The 15109-nt window shown below is 35.9% G+C and overlaps 1 protein-coding gene across 2 annotated transcripts; it reads left to right on the top strand.

Moving 5' to 3' along the window:
- Nucleotides 1-1853: 1853 nt before the first annotated feature.
- Nucleotides 1854-14638, top strand: LOC129303307 (la-related protein 1A). 2 transcript variants are annotated; one of them, XM_054942528.1, is made up of 15 exons: nt 1854-2197; nt 2302-2592; nt 4618-5167; nt 5329-5494; nt 5959-6049; nt 6247-6318; nt 7258-7787; nt 9116-9185; nt 11809-11913; nt 12003-12334; nt 12529-12672; nt 12767-12830; nt 13231-13376; nt 13727-13831; nt 13956-14638. In XM_054942528.1, the coding sequence occupies exons 2-15, from the start codon at nt 2347-2349 to the stop codon at nt 14101-14103; spliced, it is 2769 nt and encodes a 922-aa protein (XP_054798503.1). In that variant the 5' UTR covers nt 1854-2197; nt 2302-2346; the 3' UTR covers nt 14104-14638. The 2 variants fall into 2 exon arrangements, with proteins under 2 accessions (XP_054798503.1, XP_054798502.1); XM_054942527.1 differs by having other exon boundaries at nt 1854-2592.
- Nucleotides 14639-15109: the final 471 nt, after the last annotated feature.

The following is a 15109-nucleotide window of genomic DNA, read 5'->3' as shown; positions in this document are numbered from 1 at the left end:
TAATGATGAGGAAATGTTCACTTATAATAATGTATATCTATACATCGCATAATCATGAGAGGCGGGAGTTTGCCCAGGAAGAGAAGTAGAGAATTAAATCTATGTGTAGGGCTCCCATCTGGGTTAATGGCTTACCCAGATTGTTTATATATATATATATATATATTGTCCCGCTCGTTCAATGAGGGACTGTTCCACTACTTTAACAAGGGATTTGAACCTAGCTAGCTATCCACTGGTTTAGCGAGGAAGCTAGTTGAGGGAGAATGACACCCCCTAGCGTGAGAAAATAGGGAAAATCATGTTTCATAAGTGAGTTGGGTAAACCTTGGTCGGGTAATCCCCTTATAAGTATTTAGGTTAGGGAAGTCCCGAATTATAGACTATCCCAATATACTATAGTCCACAGTTTTATGTCAGAAGAATAAGAAGGATATAAAGGAGGTGTAATCATGCATATAGTGAAAAGGGCACATAGTTATATGTATTGTGACCCTAATGTAGATAAATGCGAGTATAACTTGGTTTTATGATAAATTATGTCGATAGACTATGTGATTAGTTATTTCCTTGTATGAAATGGTGCTAATGAATCATGATCCTTTGAGCATGTGCATTTATCCTTAAAAGTATGGATTTTACGTTCTAGAGGATGATTTGTGATTTGAAATCTTATTGTAATTAGCTACTTACATTTAAATTAATTGGCATGCATTAGTATAAGTTAGTTGGACCTTGTTATTGAGTGGTTGTATTCATCCCACTAGCTTCAGTATTACAGGAAATAGCTTAAGAGGACTAAACAGAGGAAAACAACTAGAAGCTTAGGATTACGATCTAATTTAGTAGGCCTTTTTATTTTTGAGCATGTATGTGTATATGACAATTGAAATTGCCAACTAGGAATAATCAATTTTGATTCTTACTTGCATTATGTGTTTTATGAGTTATAAGTGTATTTGGGCTCTAGGGAGTAAGTTTATAAAATATGATATATGTGATAGAACCAAAATACTAATGCAAGTAAGAGTTAGACATATTATGTGATAATTATGAATTATTTGATGAAAAAGGTGCTTGAACTCCCCTTCTATGTTTTTGAATTAAGGGGTCGAGTATTGAAATTATGAATTATAAGTGTTTGATATGATATGGTGCATTATACAAGTTAATTTTGGTATTTTGCATGTGGTCTAAGTAGTGTTAATATCTATTGGGTTTTGGTAAATGAGTTAGACACTTAGTTTTGCAAAAAAGGTTGAAAAAGTGAAAATTTTAAAAAAAGTATCCAAATTTTAGTTGTGTAATAATTTGATTATAAAACTAAAGTTATTAGTTAGAGTTTGAAAAGAGTTTTTTATAGACACTTAATTTGCGTTAATTGACATTGAATGGAGGAATGAAGCATATAGGAAGTTACCCAAAAGCTTTCAAATTGACAGCAAAAGTTTGCTATCATGAAACATGCAATGCGCCAAATCTAACTCCAATTGTCATTTATATAATTTAGAAGATTTTATTATCATTTTTCCTAAATAATTTGGATAGGTTAAAAAAATTACCATTTTTTATTAAACTCGAAGATAAATTTATTTAAATCATTACAATCCATAACTTTAACATTTAAAAATAATTACAATTTTAAAAACTATAATTAAATTTTTACATTATATCTTTACATTTAATTTAATCTAAATCTAACTCCAATTTTTTCCCCACAAAAGATTGATTGGGGCACTCATAGGCCGCCAACCCGAACCCTTTAACCCGCACGTCACTGTTTGCTTGTAACGTCTCTCAATTCCTCAAGTGGTCAGCCAGTGGAAACACGGTGATCTACACTTGCACACTCGCGTTTGATAGGGCACCCCTATAAAAGCCCTTGAAACCTTGAGCTTCTCTTTTCACCTGTTCATCGCACTTGTAGGCGTCTGCAACTCCTAATAGTTAACTGTAGCACACCCAAACAAGCCACTATCAATCTCATCACCCTCACTCTCCTCACAAACCCTAATTCCTACCGCACCAAGCAAACCCCATTCCCACCCCGCCTTCCATCCTGCCCCCTCCCCGGCTTCAACCCTGATCAAAACTTCCACAGTTTGCTTTTTACTGAAATCCCACTTGGATTCCTGCTGCTCCAGCTCTGGATTCTTTTGCTTATTCATCCTATGGATGATAACTATTGATTCAAGTGGCAAGTGAATTCATCTCTGTCGTACTTTCACATGTTTAATTGATCATTTAGTTTTCTTTCTTTCCTGTCGTTTTGTAAGCTGTGATTGTAATTTGGTGAGATAGTGAGGTTCAAAGAGGGCAAATTTGAGAGTTAGGTGATTGCAAGTGATGGTGATTGCTGAGAGTGAGATTGGCGAGGATCAGAAGGAGGTTAATGCCCCCAAATCACCGTGGAAGACTCCTGTTGTAGATGGGAACGGAAGTGATGTCGCTGTTATGATGGGCGCTGAGTCTTGGCCTGCTCTCTCTGATGCTCAACGTCTTAAGAATTCTGAGACTGCAGCAAAGCTCGAGGATGCGTCGGCTGTTGTTCCAATCTCCGGGGAGGCTGCTTCACGACCTCCACCTATGCAGGTTAACCTATCTTGTATAGCATTATGGTTTCTAATCTGAAATGTGATAATGTCATTATTAGTATGATGTTTTTTTTTTCTTCTGAGATCAGTTATAGGTTTTTGTTGCTAGAAATCTGAATAGACTTTGCTTTTAAAAGGAAAACTTCATTGTCTAGTTTGGTTCTAAATTTCATGTTTTTGGGCCCATAATATTTATGACTAATGCTGTCTCCTGCTAAAAAGCATTTTTGACCACAAATTATTTTGTTGCTGTTGATGAGCTGCTTATTAGGCAGCTTTTACGCTGGTGGGCACCGTGGAATTTTAGAAATTTTATCATTTATTTTACCACCTGTTACTGTTGGTTATTTAAGATTTCTCTACATAGACGTTTAACTAGCTATCTTCTATCGATATTCTATAGTAATGCCTTAACGCTTATATTTTGAGCTTTCTCTTACGTTATCAAGTGTATACCTTTTTATATTTTAACTAGCTTGTCTCGCTTCTTTTTTCTCACGTTATCAAGTGCGTGCCTTTTTATATTTTAACGTTATCAAGTGCGTACCTTTTTATATTTTAACTTTTCATATTTAATATTTGAACACTTAAGGAAGTTGTTGAACGAGATCTTTTTGATAATAATACACCCAAAGGCTTGGTAGTTGGTAAAACACAATGGCGTGATGCAATCTATATAACCAACCACATCTAGTAGGAAGAGACTTCTTCTTGTTGTTGTTTCTTGTATTGCTAAAACTATTCTCCAAGTGTTGTCTTCCTAATCCAATTTATGGACAGTTTCCAGCATTGGGATGATTCCCATAGCGCTTGCCTTGCATAGGAACAGGGACAATTCCCCCTTCACAGGGGACAAGAATGGAATATATTTTTTCATTTCTAGAATTTGGGGATGGGGACTATCTCTTGTGGAATATGTTATATTAAAATTACAATAGCATCGTTCATTTTATTCAATTACTTTTTATCCATACGTTGATTACTAATCAATATCATCAATATATAATATAAAATCTGTTGTAAGATGTATTACTCATAAGTCATAAACAATGTGGTTCACCTGAAACTTTGTTTAACATACAGGAAATGGGTCTAATTAAATGCTTGTAATTTATACTAATAAACTTCAATAAATTTGTATTTTTATAAATTATATTTGAATATTTTAGAAATATATTGCTTTGGCATTTTAAAGATTTACTTAATATCCAAAAAATGTTATGTATATGGGGATTCTTTCAAGTTCTTGCATCCCGTTGGGAAGTAGGAATCAGGTTATTTTGTCCGTTGTGGTTATTAGGGGCAAGGGAATTCCTTTTTGTTATGGGTTTTGGTTTTTTAGGGGGGGGCAGTAGGGAATGCGGTCGGTTGGTCTCTTGCATGGTTAGGGTAGTTGTCACGCATGGAATTTTTCAAGTTTATTGATGCGAGTAAAAATTTGAATTGATGTTTTATATTCAAATCTCCAATGATTATACCATGTTGTAGTTGTTTGTGGTCTCTGTCAGTCATTGTATTTATCCTGCCTTGGTGGAATAATTCTGACATGCTTGGTTCTAGGTGGTGATATTTGTGTTGCTCTGGTAATTTAAAATTGTTTGTCATTAGTTCAAATTTGGCAAGTTGAAAGAAAAACATATCGCTTTGATCTTTTGCTATTAAACTTTCTGCTCGTTTGCAATTTGGTTGAACATCTCAAATTATTGTTTAGTGGATTAAAGAATATCATATGATGGTTAGGGGTCTAGAGGTGTTACTAGGTTTGCATTTTGAAATGATTGTCGTGGAAAGGTATGAGTGGAACAATGAGTGTTGAAGTAACTTTAAGTGATATATACTAAGAAAAATGAGAATTGGAAGTAGCTTTAAGAAATTCCTCAGATGGCTGATATTGAAACCTTTTTGTTTTAAATTTCATTGTTCTTGTGTTTTTTACAATAGAAATAATAGTTTAATGTCACAAGAGTCTTAAATTTGATACTAAATATGCTTTGCTTCTTCATGCTTGTCTGTATTATTACAGGGGCTAGTTGTTCAGCAGAAGTCAAATGGCTCTGGAAACCCTAATTCGTTGCATAAGATCTCATCATCACGTCATCAGAAATCAGGTCCTAAGCGCAACTCCAGTGGTGCACCTCCTTTTCCTGTACCAATGGCTTATCATCAACCACCAGTCCCACCAGTTTTTCATGCTATGGTACCCCCACCTCACATTGCTGTTCCTGGCTATGCTTTCCCTCCTGGACCAGGACCTTTTCCAAGTGTTGAAAGTCCTTTAATAAAGCCTGCATCTCAGGCACCAAGGCAAGCCTTTGTTTCAACTGCTCATGCTGTTGATGCAAAAAATGTTCAACCATCAGTGCAAGGGGATCCGAATGCTTATGTTAATATTTCTAGTGGAAGATCCCATATGCAGGAACAAGTTGACCATGTAAATAATACTTGGCATCATCAAAGGGCATTCCCCCCAAGAACAAACATCTCTATGCAACAGGGCATGGGAACAAGGACCTTTATTAGACCTCCATTTTATGGTCCACCTCCTGGTTACATGGTTGCTCCAAGCTTTCCAGGTAAATATTCTGTTCGTTAACTCTGGCACTACATATGCAGATCTCTCTGCACAGGAATTTATTTGTCTTTCTTGAATGATTAGGGAACAGCTCAGTATTTTTTTATTTTTCAATTCCTCTTCTGGTTGGTTCTGTATCTCAATGATTTTGTTTCTGCGTAGGACCTCCACCTGTATGGTATGTCCCCATCGCACCCCCAGGTTCTATTAGAGGATCACATCCCCGTCACTTTGTTCCATATCCTGTCAATCCAGGATCTCAGCCAATGCCTCCAGAAACTATATCTTTGAGGGCTAGCATTGTAAAACAGATAGAATATTATTTCAGGTCAGTAAATTAATTGAGGATATTGGCTTTTAACTTAAAAGTGCTATTGGCTACATTGAAGTATGTCTTATATAACATTTTGCTGTATTATAATAATTTTTTTTTTTGTTAATATTGTTTTCATCCCAATGGGTGTCATTAGCTTAGACAATTGGGTATCAACATAATCTTCTAGATGAGGATGAATGAATTGATTTTACTGCTAGATGGGACAGTAAGGGATGATTGATTTGTTGCTTTGGGAAGTGAATGTAACTAAGTCTAAGATAATTATTGCCTTTTCTATTAGGCTTTATAATTTCAAGTTGAGCCATAGAAAGTGGCAACGATTTTGATGCGTATTAAGCATGTTTTAAGGACTCCTGTAACCAGGTTAATCTAAATACTGGGACTATACAAATGTAAGCAATCTGATTAGATTCCTCATCCAGCAAACTGCTGACTTCAGTGCTTTCTCTTGGCAGTGATGAAAATCTTCAGAATGATCATTATCTTATTTCCTTGATGGATGACCAAGGATGGGTTCCAATATCCACTGTTGCTGGCTTTAAAAGGGTCTGTCTGTAAATTTTTTGCCTCCCGAACATGTTACAGTTTTTAAAATGTATGCTTTATGCAGGTGCATCCTAATCTGTATTATTCCCAATAAGATAACGTCAATTGTCAAGTTGTAGGTTTTTTTAATAAATAATCTTATTCTAAAATTTTAGTAATGTAATTCTGATGCTATACTCTTCTCAAAACTTCCATAGGTTAAGAAGATGAGTGAGGACATACCATTCATACTTGATGCACTGCAGAGCTCTAGTACGGTAGAAGTGCAGGTCAGATTCTCACTTGACTTGGTTGTTTTTTGCTTTTCCACGTTTGATGGTTCGTTCCATTTTTTTATGATATTTAATATGTAAAATTAAAATATATTAATTTAATTATTACTGGTTCAATTACAGTTTGACTATGGTCTTATTAGTAACTTGACTGGTTCAATAACTGGTCTAGCTTTCATAACATTGGATCTTTTTGTGTGCATGAATCAGGGGCTGCAGCTATGCATGCTTGAATGTGAAACACTGTTTTCAGTCGTTGGTCTTTGATGAACTTAAACAGCTTTAGAGCTAAAACCTTAGTATAAATAGTTACACTCCCTTTTTTGTATGTTATTCCAATTACTGTATAATTCCTATTGAAACTTTTCAATTAAGTTGTTTCATCTCGAGACAAGCACAACAAGGTTCTAAGTTTTCTTTCCTTCTATTGGACAGATCTGTTTTTGATAAATTGGGCACAATCATCATGCTTATTTAAGGCAACTTGATATGGTATAATTTGTATTCAATAATTTTACCAAAGACATAGGTTCCTGCTTCATAACTTCAAAGAAATCTGTTTTGGAAAACTTTTTCTTCTTAAGTTTGCATATTAAATTCAGATGTGTGCAACTTTTGAGAAACTAAAAGCGCTAAGCAGAGGGAAAATCATTTGGGCTCTAAGTTGGGAAAAATCATATGGCTTTAATGCATGAAACAAGGGGGTCAAAGAATCTTCCATTTTTGAACTTAGTGATCTTTAAGCTTTGTCTCTTTGTAGACTCTAATACAAGGAATACCATATTAATGCTTTTGGAGCATCAAAAGCTTGACAATTTCATGATATCTTGATCATATTTGTATCATGTATTCCTTTTCTATTTATTTCCTTTTTATGGCCTGCGTGTTGCTTCTTTTTCTTAGTTGTTCTTATTGTAGCTTGTGCTGTTTCCGTAGGATGAAAAGATTAGGAGACGTGATAGTTGGTCAAAATGGATTAGAGTTTCCACAGGAAATCCAGCAGCATCAGCAGCTCAGAGTCAGCAGAGCCAACAGAACCAACCTGCATATGATACAACCAAATCTCTTGAAAATGGCGATGCTGTTGGAGACAGGACAAAGCCAATTTCTGAAGCAACTCTTAATACTCTTGTGGAACAGATGCAACCAAATAAAAATGGTTCAGAAATTTCACAAATAAACACCGAACATGATGCAGAGCATCTTTCCAATAATAAATCAGAAGCAATAACTGATGAAAGTGTCAAATTCACTGATAATGACATGAGCAACAATAAGTTATGCTTCTACTCACAAGATACTGAGCCAAAAAAAATTGATGATAATGAGACTGGAAACATGGAGGCTCTGACTGACGTGGATGTCAAAGATCTCTGTAATGATTTTGCAACTACATTTATGCTTGATGAAGAGATAGAGCTTGAAATCAAGATGCCAAAGAAGGCTGATCTTTCTTCTACTAGAAGGTATGGCATCTAATTCTTACGTAGATGTGCTAGGGAATGACCTTTGGGAGGATGTCAGGCTTAGATAACATATGGGAAGGACATGGTCAACATCTTCAGGTTTTTGAAAATGTCTTGTAGAATATTTGACTGGGGACGCTTATTGTTCAAATATATTCGAACAAATATGTAATACCAAATTGAAAAGACAAAAGTAAAAGTAAAAAAAATGTAGAAAGAAATATAATTTTCTCATCAACATGAGTTTTCTTGTTGCTTATGACCTTATTTAACTTTTTTAGTGTCAACAACCAGAGCCATGTTTCAAGCAAGTCCATACTATGCTTGGCCTGTGTCTAAAATGGGAGGTTTTTTGTTTTGTTTTTTTGTTGGTTTGGGCACACCCATACATTTGTGGGAAATATGTGGACATTGTGTCTTGATGTTAGGGTTCAAGTTTCTGCTTTTCTGAAAATCTTATTTTTAAAACAATTTTTGAAAAGCATTGTTAGAACAAATCATTTTGGAAAAGCAATGTTTTACTTGTACATGAAGGCTTTCATTTTTTATTTTTTATGCAAACACATCTTTATTTAGAGTGAGGAAAATAGTTAAAAGCTTTATAATAAACAGAAGCAGTAGTGGGGAAATGAGAAGCCTGGATACATGGCACTCTAATTATTTGCCCAACCTTAATTAGTTTATATGACACATAAGATTGGTATGATATATTTGTGCATCTATTTTTTGTCTTCATGTTCCCCCCCTGAGAAGTGTCTCATACATAACTTGAACATTTTTTGACAAAAAGAATCCTGAAAATCATTTTTGCTTTACTTTTGTCTTAGAACTATTAACGGTTTGTTAACGCATGTATTTTTTATTTTCATTTGCTTATTCCCTATCATTTGTGTTCCAGATTTACCCCCAATCTCTATCCTTTACTGGTGCTTCCAAGATTATTAGAGGATGGATGCTTTCTTCTGCATCCCATAGAAGTTTGTTGCCTTATCAAACTAGAATAAGATTTATTGTTGCGTATGTTAAAATGTGCTATCTGAAACATCTCATTCTTAGCTCTTTTTTCTCATAGTATTTTCAATAACATTTACTTTTGACTCATCCAAGATTGATATTTCCCTATTCTTTTTTTTTTAATGTGAAAGAGGAGTTTTTTGTTTTCTTTGTTAAAAACCATTTTAGCATCTTCTGTTTGAGATGTTCTAATCCCATATGGAATGGCATTAGGTGATTGTCATACTATTTCTAGTTAAGTGCAAACTAGTGTGTGTTACATTTATCTTTACAGTTTACACTTATTTCATTTGATGGATTTTGCTGCCTAAAAGGATTGATGATGAAGATGATGAGATGGTTGTCAATGACCGGGATGTCCAGAGACTTGTCATTGTTACCCAGGTATTTACTCTGCTTCATTTTATAAGATGTATTTTTGGTAAAGTTGTAAATACCAATGAAGTCAATTAAATCCAATTTTGAATTTTAAGTTTTCCGAAAGGAAATATAAACTTACTAAAAATACCTTTCATTTAATAAGGGAAAGAGAAAGAAAGAAAGATCCTTAAGGAGTGAAATAATGAGAGCTAATTTGGGAATAAGCTTCATTAATAAATTCACTCCAAAAAACATCTTATAAAATAGGACATGGAGTATTTTGTTTGTGAGCTAATTTAAAAAAGAAGTTAAAGGTCATTTTTATCCCTAGACTATACGCAAAGGCTCACAAATGACTTCAAACTCAACTATGGGTCAATTAGATCGCTGCACATTAGGAATTCAATCATCTATGCCTCGATGTTATTTTCTTGTTAAGTGGGTCCCACATTTGAATTTTTTAATATTTTTTACTATAAAATATTACAGTGGGTCCCACAATTTATTTTTTAAGTACTTTTTCACTCCCTTTTGTTTGCTTCTCTCCTCCTCCCTCTCCTCTCTCTTCTTTGTGGCCAGCTTTGACACTGAGAAACAAGGAGTTCCTTGAAGCCTTCAAGTGGGTCGGCAAGGCTTTCGGACTTCTTGCCAATCTCACTTCCCCACCTTGGCCACCTTCTTCATCGGCTCCCTCCAATGTTCTTCAGCACGCTATCCGCTCATTCACTAATTGGAGGTAAAGATCGAAGCCATTGACAATGAGGAGGTCATCATGAGGATCACATGGTGGTGGAACAAGGTTTCGTGGGCACTGCTACTCTAGTGCGGCAAACAAGGATCATCAATCTTCCTTACACCGACAGCACCAACGGGTTCTCCCATACTTACAATCACATTTACGTGGTTTTGTGCGTGGGCTTGGTGGTTTTGGACTTGACTGGAAGCTGCGTTTTTGGTGAAGGAGGGACGCTGTTAGTGTTTCAGCCATTTGCTATGAAGGACGAGAATGTTCAAGGATGCATAGAACTTTGTGGAGGATAGGTTCATTGAGAAGGAGAGAAGCTGTTGAAGTACGTGTATTGGTCGAATGGGCGGGAGACAGAGGAGTCGGCGGCGACAAACAAGCAGTATGCAGTGAAGAATCTGGTGAACTTTGTTCTATGAGCGTTTTTGGTGGAGTTCTTTTTTTCTTTTTCTTTTACTAGAAGGTGGAGTTTTTCTTGAGGTATGATAGTTTTATAGTGAAGCTCGAAAAGCCTTGTTCTAGCTATGGTCTTCAACATCGTGTTGTGGTCATCATTAGATGGGCAACCCCTTCAGTTGGCTCCACTGCGCTTCTTTCAGCCTCTGTTGGTACATGTTGTGGTCTTCAACATCCATGCTGAAGAGAGTGTGAGACGGAGAGTTCATGGCTACGATGGTGGAGGAGAGAGGAGGGGGAGAGAGACGAAGAGTATGAGACAAGAAGAAGAGTGTGAGATAGGGAGTTACAAATCTGAGAGGGAGAGGAGAGATGATAAAAAAATATAAAAAAACAGTAATATGGGGCCCACAAGTAATATTCTATAATAAAAAATATTAAAAAATTGAAAACTGGGCCCACTAATGGAAAAATGAATGGAGAAAATGGTAGATTGAAAAAACAAAATCTTTTTCAGGGATATAAATGACCCATAGTTGAGTTTAAAGTCATTTATGTACTTTTGCGTATACTTCAAGGGTAAAAATGACCTTTAACCCTTAAAAAAATGCATTTTCTTCCCTAAAAAGCTGGTTTTTGTTTATTTTTTATGAGAAGAAAAGCTATATTAGGAAGATTACAGACAAGGATGATGGGAAGTCCCCCTCAAAAGAGCAGAGAACATTATAGAACACAAGAAAACCCAGCCAAGATCCATTAACCAGCAGGTCATGAATGCTACAAGGCCACTTGTATTTGGCAAAGACAGTTGTCTAAATAAACTGTGAGAAAGGCTCCATAGAGAAGCCATGGTCGTTTTCTCATCCCACTATAAATGTATAGGCGTTGACACACATGTCAAGAACCTTTTTGAGCACCCTTTCATCTCAAAAGCTTAAGCTATTAAAGTGACTCTAGAGAGGATAGTAAAAACAAATGCAGATAAACTAGCCTGGATAAGGGTGACATGACACGGCTTCCCAAGGAATGCACCCTTCCACTTTTCCAAGTTCTTGTAAATCTTCTGACATGCCATTTCTTTTGAAGGATATTCTGTATTAATTGTAATACTATGAAGAATCATAAATAGGATCAAATGCTAATTTAGACAGGTTAGAGGCTAATTTAGTGGGATTGATCATTAAGGATTTTGCTGGCATGTGCAGGTAAACCGATATAAATACCTGCTCAGATTATATTCATATACACAAGCAAAAAAGCATTCTTTTGAACCAGTTCTATGCCCCTTGGCTTCATCTCCTTTTCCTTGACTCGTTAGTTTCCAAGAAGTAGGAGGAATAAAGTGGGTACTTTAAACAGAATTGATGAAATCTTAAATAAATTTTGGGTGCTTAAATGGCTATAAAGAGGCTGGAACTGCACAACTATAGCATTATGATTTTTCTTGGTCCTCTATTGAGCTTGCGCAAATGAATTATTTGTTTATTTTCTATTTCTGATGTACAGAATAGTGATATTAAACGAGGATCTAAAGTTGGTGGCAAAGGACCAAAATCCATTTCCAGTGAACTAGCTTCTGCAATAAATGATGGTCTTTACTTCTATGAACAGGTTAAAAAGTTATCTTTCTTTCTTGCTTTTACCAGGGTGGCATCATCTCTTCAACATTGAATTAATGTTACCCACATAATTATTGACAGGAACTTAAAAATAAGCGGTCAAATCGTAGAAAGAATAATTTTGATAATAGGGATCGAAAGTTAAAATCTACAAGCAATACTCCAGGAGTGTCTGCCATGAAGGTGGGAGAAACTACCAGTGGAAGCAATGCCCTAGAAGAGTCTGGAAGCGCCAGTCTACGGAGGAAACAAAAAGGCTCTCTCAAGCAGCAGTCTTCCCATAAGCAGCGGTTTTTCTCTAGCAATTTTAGAAATCATGGAACTGGTCGTAACTCTCTGGGAATCATATCTGAAAGTCCACCAAGTAATTCAGTTGGATTTTTCTTTGCTTCTACGCCTCCTGAAAATCATGGGTCAGTTTGGATTTGTCTGTGCCCTAAGCTCTACTGTGTAATGTTGGTTTTTGTTGCCTCAATTTGAGTAATAACATGAAGCGATCATTGGTATGAGGAGCATGTCATAAATGCTAAAAGAAATGTTATATTTATTGTTTGATTGTTCTGTTTGATGAATATGAAACTTTCCAACAATTATCTCAATCTTGCAGCCCCAGACCTTCCAAATTGAGTGTTTCACCACATGGAAGTCTTTCTGGAAGTAGCCCACCTGTAGGTTCCTTGCCCAAGTCTTTTCCACCATTTCAGCATCCGAGTCACCAACTTTTAGAAGAAAATGGTTTCAAACATCAGAAGTAAGTGATAGTGCTACTGCTTGTGCATGAGGACTTGTAGAGTGGATGTTATAGTGCATTGTCATGTCGTTTATGTGACTGTTCTTCCTTATAGGTATCTCAAGTATCATAAGCGGTGCCTGAATGATAGAAAGAAACTTGGAATTGGCTACAGTGAGGTGGACTAAAACTCTTAACCTCCTTTGAAACAATACCTGATTAAAGATCGAATGGTGGAGTTAATAGATTTTAATTATATTTGCCTTGGTGGTAGGAGGGTTGATTCATATTGTTAATATTGTTCGTGTAAGTTTTGAAACATTTTCTTTTGTTTTCCATTTTTTTAACAAAAGATTGCTGCTGTTCTTAGTTAATTAATTCGTGACTTAGCATTGCCAATCTTTAGTTGAGTTTTTCATGAAGTCTTATTATCCTGGTTGTTTCTCCGTAACACTAAACTTTTTTCCTTGAACACCCTTTCTGTTACTTACAAGTTTAGCATGTTTATATTCTGGACTCTTGACCGTTACTTTCAATCGCATAATTACTTATTTCAGTAGGATTTGCTTGTCTGTGCAGGAAATGAATACGCTATACAGGTTCTGGTCATACTTTCTCAGAGACATGTTTGTTCCTTGTATGTACGATGAATTTAAGAAACTAGCAATGGAGGACGCATTGGCTAATTATTATTACGGGATAGAGTGCCTTTTCAGATTCTACAGGTAATAGTATCGAAATGTGTCTTTATTGGCTTGATAAATTTATGTAAGTACCATCATTTACCTTTTATTTTCTAGTTCTCTCAATCTGAATAAACTAATTTGACATTTTTGACGTTTTATGTTCGAGTTCATCATCATCATCATCATCATTATAGTTATAAAAGAGGAAACTGCATCTGAACTAGGCTCTCGTAATGGAAATGTATGAGGAAATAGCTGTGCAAAAGGTCTGCAAATATGCAATGAATTTTTGTAGAAAACTGATTAAACTGCTTGTAAAATGAGCAATTTGAAAGGGAAAAATTGGTGCACATTGTTCCTCTCGTGATTTTGAGCAATTTTTGTTTCAGTTATGGCTTGGAGAAGGAATTCAGAGAGGATCTATACAAGGATTTTGAACAGTTGACTCTGGACTTTTACCATAAGGGCAATCTGTATGGCCTGGAAAAATACTGGTAATTAATCAACTCTTTCGTCTTAAAATTTTGCCGCACAATTGTAACTGATCTCGGATTGTTTGGGGCCATATTACGTTATCAATCACTCTTGAAACTACTTATTTTCTTTTGGTTATGGCAGGGCATTTCACCACTATCGTGCAGTGCGGGACCAGAAAGAACCGCTAAGCAAACACCCAGAGCTAGATAAATTGCTCAGAGAAGAATACCGGAGTTTAGAGGACTTCCGAGCGAGAGAAAGGAAGACTGTGAAAGAGGACGTCAATTAAATTATGAGCGATACAAAATCCTTTTGGCAGAGTTTTTGATGGCGTCCCCAGTTTTGAATTGAAACCTAACGTGACAGTGAGTTGGAGAGGAAGCGGCCTGCTTTTTAATTTGAACGCAAAGAGCAAGATTGTTTTTGTTTGTTCAATATTGTTTTGGATTGCTTAAACCTTGCCTGTGCGAGGGCTGCGAGGGCTGCTGATTGCCAAGTCTCCCAACGTTTCTGAGGCTTCCGAATGCCACCTTTGATTTTGGGTCATTGGACTTCGAGGAGGATATGCTGTACATAAGCTGATAGACTAGTCTGGAAAAGAACCAAAAAAAAAAAAAAAAGTGAAGGTCCTGTACTTTATTATAGCTTTGCCAAATTTGCAATAAGGCTTAGTTTTACTGTAACCCAATGTGATCAATCAATGTAATCATCGCCAAATTGATGGGGTTTTGCCGTAGAATTCGAATTCTTCCTGAAATTGTTGATCAATTCACCCATTTGCACATGGCATGCCATTTTCAAGGCTGGCCTCTTTTCTTTGCAAATTGGATTCTCTGATGCTTTAATGTTACATATTCATCACACAGGATGCGCGAATGTACATCAGCAAAAGAGTGTGCATGGAGTAGTTTTCTTTTTATGTAAAGGATCTAACTTGTTCAATTTGGATCTTTTAGATGCACAGAAAAATGAAATGAATATAATATATTAACTGAGGAGACTGGGAAAATCAATGCTCATTAAAATGAGATGATAATTAGTAAACCTCAATATAAAAAGGCGTTGGACGAACGCAAAAGGGTACTTCTCACTGGAATTTGAGGATGTGAGTAAACCTCTACATAAAGGCATGGCCTTGTTTCCTCTTTTTTGGTCCCCTTTTTCTTTTTCTCCTATGCCTTCCAGATTAAAAGGCTCATGATACCATGCTAAACTTTATATTATTCTTGAAGATTGCCTACCTCACCAAAATAACTTAAAACTATTTGATTAAACGCAACTCATACTTTATATAG

This window comes from Prosopis cineraria, unplaced genomic scaffold, assembly GCF_029017545.1.
Source record: "Prosopis cineraria cultivar Desert tree isolate PC_DT_omini unplaced genomic scaffold, ASM2901754v1 PC2, whole genome shotgun sequence".
Classification (NCBI taxonomy): Eukaryota; Viridiplantae; Streptophyta; class Magnoliopsida; order Fabales; family Fabaceae; genus Prosopis; species Prosopis cineraria.
The sequence above is the reverse complement of the archived record's forward strand: the minus strand, read 5'-3'. Positions and strand labels throughout refer to the sequence as shown.